This window comes from Salmo trutta, chromosome 5, assembly GCF_901001165.1.
Source record: "Salmo trutta chromosome 5, fSalTru1.1, whole genome shotgun sequence".
Lineage (NCBI taxonomy): Eukaryota > Metazoa > Chordata > Actinopteri > Salmoniformes > Salmonidae > Salmo > Salmo trutta.
This window is the reverse complement of record NC_042961.1, coordinates 42,973,999-42,985,787: the sequence shown is the minus strand read 5'-3', so window position 1 is coordinate 42,985,787 and position 11,789 is coordinate 42,973,999. Positions and strand designations below refer to the sequence as shown.

The 11,789-nt window shown below is 39.6% G+C and overlaps 1 protein-coding gene across 4 annotated transcripts; it reads right to left on the bottom strand.

Moving 5' to 3' along the window:
- Positions 1-1,677: 1,677 nt before the first annotated feature.
- Positions 1,678-11,316, bottom strand: LOC115194218 (mucin-5AC). Of its 4 annotated transcripts, none has more exons than XM_029753708.1 (12): positions 11,093-11,316; positions 8,495-8,584; positions 8,216-8,317; positions 7,768-7,860; positions 7,548-7,622; positions 6,814-6,834; positions 5,415-5,480; positions 5,133-5,177; positions 4,454-4,555; positions 4,316-4,340; positions 4,111-4,178; positions 1,678-2,466 (listed from the first exon to the last, which is right to left on the bottom strand). In XM_029753708.1, exons 1-12 carry the CDS (start codon positions 11,154-11,156, stop codon positions 2,453-2,455), a joined length of 765 nt encoding a protein of 254 aa, XP_029609568.1. In that variant the 5' UTR covers positions 11,157-11,316; the 3' UTR covers positions 1,678-2,452. The 4 variants fall into 4 exon arrangements, with proteins under 4 accessions (XP_029609568.1, XP_029609566.1, XP_029609569.1 ...); XM_029753706.1 differs by having other exon boundaries at positions 4,108-4,178; positions 11,093-11,312; XM_029753709.1 differs by lacking the exon at positions 5,415-5,480 and having other exon boundaries at positions 4,108-4,178; positions 11,093-11,306.
- Between the last annotated feature and the right edge of the window lie 473 nt (positions 11,317-11,789).

Genomic DNA, 11,789 nt, shown 5'->3' with positions numbered 1-11,789 from the left:
CACAAGTTTCCTCATTTACTGTTTAACTTCGTCAAGCTTAGCGAATTCTCTCTGTACAGCTAGTTCAGGCATATGCAGCTTCTCGTTCTCTTTCTGGATCTCCTATGGAGCTTCCTGTGTTCCTGGTAAACGTAGGGTGTGGAGGGTTAGTATCTAGTATTTGATTAGGATCCCCAATTAGCCAAGGCAGTGGCTACTCTTCCTGGGCTCCAAACCTCTTCCTGAGGTCTGCTTTCCTCTGTGCTCTCTTTTCCTCTGCCAGCTGTAAGGTAGCTGGGGTTATGAACCATACCCTTTGTAGTGATGTCTCTGATGGTCCCACTTTTGGGCAGCATCTCATTGAACCTGGTGATTGGATGAGGTTGCATGTGAAGAGGTGAAGGGGGTCATATTGGCCTCTCCTTCTTGATGAGAATGCCACTCCTCTCATGTACATCCTATTGTGCTGTGCTATGGTGTGGTGAAGCGTGCCGTCTTTGGCTCACATAGCTTACCTTGTAATTTTGTAGATGCTGTGGTAGCTGTGTCTGACGCTTCGGACAAACTGATGGCTGTGTGAAAGCTTCACTCACATACTAGTCTTGCAGCTTGCTCTGGAAGAAAGCACTGTGTCGAATGGACCAAAATGAAGTGGAGGACCTGTTGGACTGTATATTCTTAGGGTTTTCTTACCACTTAATATGTTCTCTCCCAGGTACTTGTAAGGGCACAGATGACAGACAGGTAGGATTCCAGTTGAGGTGGTTTAATAACGCTGATTCACATAGAGCAGGAACGGCACAGCACAGTGTATGGGCTAAGGCAATTTAAGGTATGGCTTGACAACTGTTTTAACCAAGAGTGTGTGTGGTTGTGAAAGTAAAAGGGGAATGTAAATGCAATAGTAAATGGCAGGTATAAGCTTAATACATCCTCCAATTACATTGGCTATAAACAATAATATGGCTTCAATAGCTAATGTGCTGCACAGGACGAAACAGCCTATCAACATGGCTAATAAAAGATCAGAAGGGTGCAGCCACCCAGCACTACAAAGCAGCACCATCATCCTCACACAACTGCATGAACTTGAATGCATGTCTACACAATAAAACCAAATAAACTATACTTCACACATACAGTATTTATAGTTACAGGGCATATAAACAAGGCACTGGGGAACATTATACTATACAAATCACAAATGTCCGAAATGAGATGACAAAAACAACCGAGCTAGCAAGCTTGCATTTGCTAGCTTTGTGGCAAAAACGTAAATTAGCATAACAAAGATAAACTACATAATTGTCAGCTTGTACGTCCACAACATTAACACATGAAGAGTAAGAAATATGTACTCATATTTCTGAAGGACACACACTGGCCTTGGTAAAACAAATAATGCTAACTAAAGGAAAAAACTATAGATGGCTTGAACTAATCACTTGACTTTTCTCTAGTTACTTCCTTATCCTCAGAGCTGGAGATCGCCCAGCATGCTCTACTCCACATAACCGGTGGGCGGAGCTACAGCTCTCCTATACTGAATAGTTTATTCTCCATAGCCTTTCGTATGGTTGTGTTACATAATTCAGCACATTAAAGATACGGTGTGTAGCCAGGTGAAATCAACATCCAAAATCAACATAAACTTTCGTGAGCATGTACAGGTGCAAAACAACAAATATTCAACCAATGCCGATCAGTCAAATAGCGTTCTTCTTTATTTGAGAAATTCAAATCATCTTTGACCAGTGGGAAGTCTTATTGTTTGCTCTAATATACACAAAAACTGGTTGACAAGCAGGAAACATACCGGCAATATAGCTAATCTTTACAATCCTGGCATTTACACTGAAAGCTAAATCATTTATTACAACAGATTTAAAGCATACAAACACTTAATAATGTGTACTGGTCACTAACTGGTTTGAACCAAGGAATTGTGTGCTGAATTCAGGTTCAATGCATTTGGATTTCATACATGTTTGTGTGATATAAAATCAAAACCAGTATCTTAAATACAGGGATGAGACAAACAATCCTCTTGCACCCAGACAATGAGCTTTTGGGTTAATTTATTTACATTCATTCAAAATCTTGCATTGTTTACCTGAATGAAATGTCTGGATGTTAGTCTTGATTAAATTGAGATCACAGTTCCTCCTTGGCTAAATTACCATCAAAATAAGAATACAAAAAACAGTGAAGTACATATTTTTGAAATGATATACAGTATCTTAATGAACATTTTTTAACAGACACATGTTCAGTTAAGAGTCCCATATCCTACAATACTCCACACCAATCTTCTTTCCACACTATAAAGTATAAGAATATGCTCACTTAGCTTTTGGGATTCTTATACGCCATATTTGATTGTCCAGCATTTTTAGATAGTTGAAGGTCTTGACCATTTTTTTGGGTTGTGAGATCTATTGGTCATATACTGTAGAATGGGACGCCCTCCTTTTTATCGTGCAGCAGCTGAAAGGGAGAGTTAAAAATTAACAAACTGGTTATGTATTATAAAACCCCAACCCAGGATCATACAGTATTTGAGAGGTGTGGTTGTATAACTGAGACCGCTCCTTATAACATCCCTCCCATTACAACAGGAATTTCAGTAGCCAAACGTTGTCGAACGTTGCACATAGAAATGCCATGAATAGAGCTGACGTGATTCCTTATTCTACATAGAAATATGCTATCTGAATGTTACATAACGTTGCCTCCTGTTGAAATCAGCCCTGGTGTGTTTACTTTGTGGTTACTCAATAGAACAGTAGAGGTCAGTATTGTATTATTGTCCAGATATCTGAGTTTGGGCTGTGTCGGCTGAAAGTGGGACAATAGCCCTAGACCTAGGGGTTAATTGCACTGTGTTGCGCAAATGACAGTGGCCCACATGGTCATTTGACAGATGTCTTTATCCAAAGTGATTTAGTCAAAGAAGCCTCTTATACATTTTATTTCATCATAAATCTCTCAGAGACTGCAACATCCAAATCTCCCAAACAGCTTTAAAACAACTTGATGTATAAAGTGTAGGCTTATTGAAAAGGAAATTGAAAGAAATCCTAAATTGTGACAATAGCAGTCAGTTATTCAAAACCCTAACTAACACTTTCTCTCTCAGCAAAATTCCTGACCGCTGACACCATTTCCCCCTTCAGCTACTAGCCAACAGCTCAAGGCTCTGATTACACTCCATTTGCACACACTGTATATAGATTTTTCTATTGTGTTATTGACTGTACTTTTGTTTACTCCATGTGTAACTCTGTGTTGTTGTTTTGTCACACTGCTTTGCTTTATCTTGGCCAGGTCGCAGTTGTAAATGAGAACATGTTCTCAACTGGCCTACCTGGTTAATAAAGGTGAAATAAAATTAAAATAAATAAAAACAGTGAAAAGAGAGGAAGGTGGCGATTTTTATGCCCAATTCCCATTTGGAGGGTAGACCTACAGATGTAGAATCTTAATTTGATCACACAATTGCAGAAGAACTTTACACACAGGGTCTGACCGGCAAACATTGACATTGACAAAAAACAACAACAAAAAAACATTTGCCGGCCCAGGGAGCCACACAATAGGGGCTGTCCAAAATAATATGTGTTTGTGTGAGGAAGCCTGTATCTTTCATCCCCTGCTGGTCTTTCAAGGGAGGGGCGAAAAATCACAGGAAACACCTTCCCCTGCTCTCCCCAGGCCAAGCCCATTACTGAACATGCACAATGAAATATTAAAGGCTCCCAGCTTCCCGGGAATAATTGCATGTCCACGCCAGATAAAACAAAGTTGTAATGTAAAGGGATGGGGAAAGGACAGAGAACTTGGAAAAGTTAAGTAGAACACTACTAGTATGCATGTTTCTCTTGAACTTGTATCATTTGATTGAAGCTTTCCTCCTTGTCTTTCAATTACTTGAAGGGTAGGAATCATGGGAACTGCTTGGACTAATTGCTTGGTAGAATCTTTTCACACTACTGAGCCGAGCCAAACTGCACTGGTCTGGTTAAGCATCCACCATAGTTGCAGGAACTGTGCTGAAGGACCATGTGAAATATATAACAGCAATTGACAATGCTAACTTGCTAGTAAGTTTAAACAGTTTAAACGTACCACCTGAGGACTTCACTCCGAGAAGCATGACACCATCTTTGGTGCTGTCCGACCTGCTCTGGAAAGAGGCACTGCAAAGAGGAGTGAGCAGAGCATATTGGGAGTAAAATATAGTATTTTTCTTTAAAGGATTATGGTATATTTGAACTGTTCAAATGGGGTACTGTCTAAATGGTATCTTCGTCTACAGTCCAAAGACTATACTTACTTTTCTGTTCCATTATCAATTGCCTCTGTTGAGGGACAAAAAAAAAATGTGACACTTAGTTTGTAACGTCATTAGACTTCTGTGTATGTAGACATAGTGCTGTGCAGAGTCACATCTAATTCAGTAATTAAGTAATACCTGTGTGATCGTGGACCTTCATGCATTTAAATTTGAAAACGAAGATGACAGCAGCCACCACAACTCCCAGGACTGGCAAAAGAATCCACAGCATCTTCTTATCTGGAGACAAAGAGGGAGCAAATCCTTCTTTAGTGTGGCAGACAAAACTGTTGTTTTTCACATACTATGAGAAGTTGGATTAGTAGCATTGTTCCAAAAATGTATCATGTAGCCAATTTATGATGAGTTGTAATTGAACATGGCCTGACTAATGACTTTGTACACACACATGCACGCACGCACGCACGCACGCACGCACGCACGCACGCACGCACGCACACACACACACACACACACACACACACACACACACACACACACACACACACACTGACAACCCAGTCAAATGTGAAGTGTGTGCACCCTCTGGTGGGTGTGCTATTGGTAGAACATAGATCGGGAATAGGCAACCCTGGTCATGGAGTGCCACAGGCACTTCATGTTTTTGATTTAAATGACCTGGAAGACCAGGTGTTTTGAATTTAGGCATTCATTGAACTGATCAATTAGCCCAGTTGGTCAGGTGTGGTGCCTAGTTGGAACCAAATCCTGCAGTACCTGTGGCACTACAGGAACAGGGTTGCCTACCCCTGGCATAGATGTTGAGGTAAATGGGCCTATAAAGTTGCTACATTACTTGATTTAGGAGTTTCCGGTTCTTCATCTCCAGCATGGTGACCACCTGAGTAGAGAAATAACATACTGTAAAACTCAATATACTCTGTAGTGTGTTTTATGTAGTAAATTCTATGATAACGTCTATGAACTTTCAATAACCACGAGAAGGAGATGCTAGTTCCATAATTTGGAACTTGCCATCTGGATAATGTGTCTATTTAAAATGTTCTGTTTGTTTTGCTGACTGTGTGTGTTTTTCAGTGTGAGGTAAATTTGTGTCAGTGTGAGTTCATTTATATATAGATGGTAGCAGAGGACCGACTGGCATCTTGACCCGCATTCCTATTGTTCTTGTCTCCTTCCTGACCTGGAAACATTGTAATATTGATCATTATACCATCCTGTTCATTTTCAGGTAGTGGATAAATAAGTGCATTGAGGGTAGGGTTGCAAAGCTACTGGTCATTTAGCAAAGTTACCAGAATATTCAGTAATTTGGGTAATTAATAGGTAATTTATGGCAATCTATGGTAACTTTGATGATTTATACTTGAATAACTTTCAGAAATTGTATTGCTATATAGTATTCCTTATTACAAATGAAAATAATGCCATTGTTGGTTAGATGCTCTTTTCATTAAATAGGCATTGTTCTCTTGAAACATCCACTAGAAATTCATAGAAAATATGGACACAGGTCTAATAATGAATACCAGTCAACAGTTTGGACACACCTACTCATTCAATGTTTTTTCCTAATTTTTTCCTATGTTCTGTAGAATAATAGTGAAGACATCCACACTATGAAATAACACATATGGAATCATGTAGTAACCAAAAAAGTGTTAAACAAATCAAAATATATTTTATTTTTTAGATTCTTCAAAGTAGCCACCCTTTGCCTTGATGACAGCTTTTCTTGATTTAGCACCTGTGTTTTATTAGTTTCTTTATGAAAATAGTTAGCGAACACCATGACAGTAACTAAAGCAAGGGGCTATAGCAGCACACAAGTAGACATCAAATGCATGCTGGGCTGGGCATGCCCTGAGCTCATTAAGTTAGCACTACTGGAGCGAAATTGGAGTGGGCGAGAAGGCCGACGCTCCAGCCTTTGGGAATCTCCCCAATAATGAATACTATATATATATATATATATAGAGAGAGAGAGAGAGAAAGAGAGGGAGCTAGAGAGAGACAGAGAGAGAGCATATGTTTCAAGACAAAATAGCCTAAAAAAAGTATCTAACCAGCAATGGTATTATTTTCAATTAACTCTGCAACTGTCCCAACAACTGTCTTTTTTCACAACTGCCAACAGTTTGGCGCCAAAACATTTACAAAAAGGACATTCACCTAGTAACAAAAATAAGTGTGTAAAAAAATATATAAAGGATATTCATGCTGAACATATTAAACACCAATGGTATTCATTAAGTTGATGGTTTATATTTAGGATAATGTTAATCTTATTTGATTATTTAAAATGTTTTAAGGGCACAGAGGGCCAGAGATAATTACAGACACCTATGATAATTTGAAGTACCCAGAAGGGCCACTAGATGTCTTGTGATAAATTATATAAAATCCTTGAAAGTTACCTAAATTCTTGTAGTTTACCTGTAAACTTTAAAATGTCCAGTAATATACCCTTGCTTTGCAACCCTAATTGAGGGACAGTGATACTGCTTTAGACTTACCTGTAATTCCACCACCTGAAACTGAAGAAAACATTATTGGCAAACCATTGTTATTGGGTCGTGAGGATAATACCTGAACAAGGCAGTTAACCCACTGTTCCTAGGCCGTCATTGAAAATAAGAATTTGTTCTTAACTGACTTGCCTAGTTAAATAAAGGTAAAATAGAAAATAAAAATACATCAAGTATTTGATGTATCCAGAGCGGCTTATAAATTGGTGCATTCACCTTATGATATCCAGTGGAACAACCCCTTTACAATAGTACATCTATATATATATTTTTTTTTATTTAGTATTTTTTTTTTTTTTTTTTTGGGGGGGGGGGTTAGAAGGATTACTTTATCCTATCCCAGGTATTCCTTAAAGAGGTGGGGTTTCAGACACCTGAATCCCCACCTCTTTAAGGAATACCTGGGATAGGATAAAGTAATCCTTCTAACCCCCCCCCCCCCAAAAAAAAGATATAGATGTACTATTGTAAAGTGGTTGTTCCACTGGATATCATAAGGCGAATGCACCAATTTGTAAGTCGCTCTGGATAAGAGCGTCTGCTAAATTACGTAAATGTAAATGTAAATGTTAAGAAATGAAGGCTATCCGAAATTATGTAATATCTACACAAGCTGGCTTTGTCATATTTATTTATTAGAATGAGTATACTAAAGTCACTTCCATTTCGTGGGTTATTTGATGGAACATAAGTAAATAAATCAGATTGACAGTAAACGGTACCTTTCTCTTCTGGTCTGGAGGTGGTCAAGGATCCTGGTGAAGGAAAACCATGGCTCTGTGTGGTTGTCTGAATATCTGAAGAATTACAATTTTTGCTTTACTGTAATCAGTAGGCTATTTCTCGTTACAGAGCAGAAGGTATCTTTAACCCAATGCTTTGCTTGTTATCATCTATCTTATCTCTATTGTAATTTGAGAGAGGGTGACAACCTCCTCTTACCTTGAGTCTTTGATGTAGGCTGAACTGTGGTCACATCTTTGAGTGGGTCAGTCGTGGGAACAGTTGTTGTGGCCTGGGTCTCTGCCACTTTTTCTGTTAAGGGGGAAGAATGCACTCATTTAGAGCATTTCTAACATTTAAGATCTGGGGCAGTATGTATCAATCATCTTAGTAGGAGTGCTGATCTAGGATCAGGTCCCTCCTGTTCATGTAATCTTATTCATTGTGATCTAAAAGGCAAGACTGATCCTAAATCAGCACTCTGAGATCCTTGATATATGGTCAGCCTCTGGTTATTATCATTTGGTTATTCCAACAGCCATGCATACAAATCATTCAAATCCAGACGGAAAATATTTACACAAGAAGCAACCTAATATCTCACAGAGCAGACTGTAGTCAGTATTTTTTTCAAATGAAACTTAAATGGCCAATTTAAATGAAATACCATCATCCTTAGCACGTAGAGATGTGGAACGCACTGAGAGATGGGATGTTGTTGATGCTGGTTTTTCCGTGGCAGTTACTGTGGCAGATTTGGTCTCTGTCCCTGGAATGTAAAATAAGTCTAAGAGCAGAGTTTCTAAACCAGCATGCTGTACCTCTCTCTAAAGAGGAACCCGTTCTAAGGTTACAATGTCCTAAGGGTTTGACAGTTATTTGAACAAGAGATGAATACAGCTGTTTGAATCTGAAACCATGTTTTGATATGTTTTCTTTTACTTACTGCGTGTGGTCACAGCAGAGGTGGCAGCAGCATCGGTTGTACGGACAGATGTAATGTGAGGAGGAACACTTGTTTTGGGTGTCTCAGTTGCTATAATGACAGATCAAAGATATTCTAACTCAGTAGTGTAAAATAAGATGCAAATCATCAAAAAGTAGCAGCAGGAGTCGTCGGTGATGAGAAAATCTTAGGCTTAAAAATGCAACCAGATTTTAATTTTTTTTTTTACTATCACTGTCTATGCATCTGCCTATTGTTCATCTCTTGAAATATTACCTCAAAACCTCATAATGTACCTACGTGGAACTTGGTTTTATGGCAGTCCATCAGGTTGCCCTGCTGCTGGTTCTGCTATTGGGGCTTTTGATCTTTTTTTAACAATACTTAACTTCTGTGGCAACACCATAACCATACCGAATGACAAACAGGCAAAAAATGACTTCATGATTTAGTAAGTTGTTTACGTTTTCGAGACTGAATGTAATATATTGTTGGCTAATACTTCCTGTTAAGAGAACCTGTAATTGTACCACATTTGCAATAAGCTTCACCTGCAGACTAATTCTCGGTAAAGTGCGGCTCTAAATCCTAAAGCAATCTAAAGGATGTGAGCACTCCAAAGAGGTCACATTATGACAGATCGAAAGTCACCATTTCTATCTTGGTTGCTAAAACATTTCCTCTGAAATAATGGTCCCTTTTAGATTCAAAGGTTTGACAATTGTGTTGTTCCTGTTTGGCATGGTTTGAAAGACCACTGTCTGGCATCTATTTATTTACATTTTAAATAGTCCGATTTTGACGATGCACCCTTGAGAAAGCCGTCCCGTCTGTGACACTTTGAGGTGGATATCCTCTGCTTCAGGCCCAGACCTGTGAAAAGCTGCATCCTGTTCCAGACAGAGTATTGTTGTCCCCTGGCCCCTACTGGCTCGAACAGCCAAAGGGCCAGGCAGGGTTTCCTGTCTTCTCCCCCGTCAGAGAGGGGCTTCAGCTCAACTGTCTTCATGCCTGATGTTTCACACTGACTTTTGAGCACATAACCCAATACTTGACCCCTGCTTTTGCCTCTTTTTCCTCTGCTATAGCTGCATTTTGTCTTGTACAGAGACCTCTCCTCATCGGCAGTGTTGGCAGATTCACCCCTGCCCCCACCCTTTCATAATAAGTCATGTACCTTATGGCAACAGTAATAATCTATTTCCATGATACAGGCAAATGGAAAGCGCAATCATTAAGCCTACATGGTAGGCTAAATACACTTGCATTTCACCCTTTATCAATTTAGTTTTCTGTATAGTATGGTGGGACATATTTACAAGGGAGAAAACTGCCATTTCTCTCACCACTCTAGAGAGGCTTGCACTGCAGTGACGTTTGGTTTGGTGTTTCCTGCAGATGTTAGATTCATACTGGAAGGAGATTTGCTGCCGATTGGACCATTTCACTTCGAAAGGGACTCAGGACAATAATCTCTCCTCCTGTGAGAGAAGGGGCAGTTTGGTTCCCACTGACTATCTGCAGTTCCAATCACCTCTCTGGGCAGCACATGACGGTTAACGATCCTCTTGGATCCGTGCCCATGCTCCAATCAAAACAAACAATCTGGAGACTCCCTCTTTTTTCCCCACCAGCCCAAGTAACCACATTAATTTGTCTTGGGCCTGGACATGGTCTTATTCCTAGATGTTTTGTCTTTGTTATCCGTGTTGTCCAATGCATTACGTCCCTCAAATAGATCGCCAAAGATGGCTAAAGTTGATCATAAGTCGACTTGAAATGAAGTCGACTTGAAATGAAGTCGACTTGAAATTAAGTCGACTTGAAAAAAGGTGTAAAGTGAACACAAGGTGATGAACAGGGTTCCTCATACACACCTAATAAAGACTATTTTAGGTGTGCATTTTGTCTTTCAATAGACCTTTAATAAAATAGGAATAATTTAGGTCCTGCCAATAACTTTGGTTGGCCTCCCTGTCAACATTCATGTCCATGTGTCCCTCTTGGGTGACTTGCACCATGGGGAGGTTTCAGAGTTATCCTGGTAACACTTGACGCAACTTAACACAAAGTGTTCAGAAATTGTATACTACTTTATAAATATGAATTGCACCTTATTAAGGTTTGTGGCTGTACCTACCTCCACATGAGGCTGACCAGGATAATATACATTATTTTGGGAACACTACACAAGATTCACATCAACAACAATAAAAAACAACGCTGCTCTTATCTCATGTCATACTATAACATAATTCATGATCCAAATGTCGATATACAAGATTTTTTGTTGCAAACCTAGTCTGATTAAGATGGTAAGTAAATACTACAGCCAATTAAAACAATTATTCTACTTATCAAGACAAAATAACATAAAACACAATAAACTTCAACTACTGGTAAGTCATGTTGTCTATTTTTTAAGTATACATTTTTCCTGACTACAACTTTTTAAATCCATTTCTGACTGAATAAAAAAAAAAAAACCATTTCTGCCTATGTGACAATAGATCCTTTTTTACCACGTACGATCTCCTATCCAAGTATGTTTGTAGTAATTTTTTAATCCCAAAAGCAGATCTAAATATCCATGCTTACCTGTAGTGAGGAGCTTGAGTGGGGTTAGGAGGAGGATGAGAAGGGCTATCCTAACAGTCTTCATGGTGGTTCAACTGAGCGCTCCCGTCCTGGGTCCTTTTTAGGGGTCTGCAGAGCTGTGTGAGCCACTGCTACCAACCACTGGAAAAGTTGTTCACATTCTTGCCGATTGCTGCTTATTGGCACATTCTTTGATAAAAAAATGGGAGGAAGTAGACCAGCTTCCCTTGAGGCCAAAGGGTATGGGGAGGCTGCTTCAGCCAGTGGGAGAAGTCTTTCACGTGTCCCAGCTTGGACAGGAACTCGGCCCCTAAGATGTGTTTGTACTTCATCGCCAACTCCTGTCACTTATTTTTTCCTGCCCGCACGTTGCAGGTGTGGCGTGACCGGTGTGAAGGAATCTAGTACGTGTCTCAGACTAGGCTGGGCTGTGTATGACCCAAAACAACATGTACAGATGTAGGATCTTAATTTGATCACTCTTTTGTTGCTGAGAATTTTCCTGCAAAGCAGGAAATGCAAACTTGTAGTGTATTTGAGTTTTAGAAGGCTTCTAAAGTTTGTAATTTCCACAATTTCCACCAAGTTCCTACATCTGTAAGGCCTATCAGTTCAGAATGGGCTTTCGGGAAAATAGTTTTGCCTCAAACTGAACTGCATGTTCAGCGTACCTTTGAGACACCCACATTTTCAAAGG

Excerpts from the sequence above, each read along its gene's own strand:
- LOC115194218 (XM_029753706.1), bottom strand. The coding sequence starts at position 11,156 with ATGAAGACTGTTAGGATAGCCCTTCTCATCCTCCTCCTAACCCCACTC. Across the intron at positions 5,481-6,813 it reads TTCAGGTGGTGGAATTACAG|GTCAGGAAGGAGACAAGAAC; the intron begins GTAAGTCTAAAG and ends CAATGTTTCCAG. Across the intron at positions 4,179-4,315 it reads ATTGATAATGGAACAGAAAA|TGCCTCTTTCCAGAGCAGGT; the intron begins GTAAGTATAGTC and ends TCCTCTTTGCAG.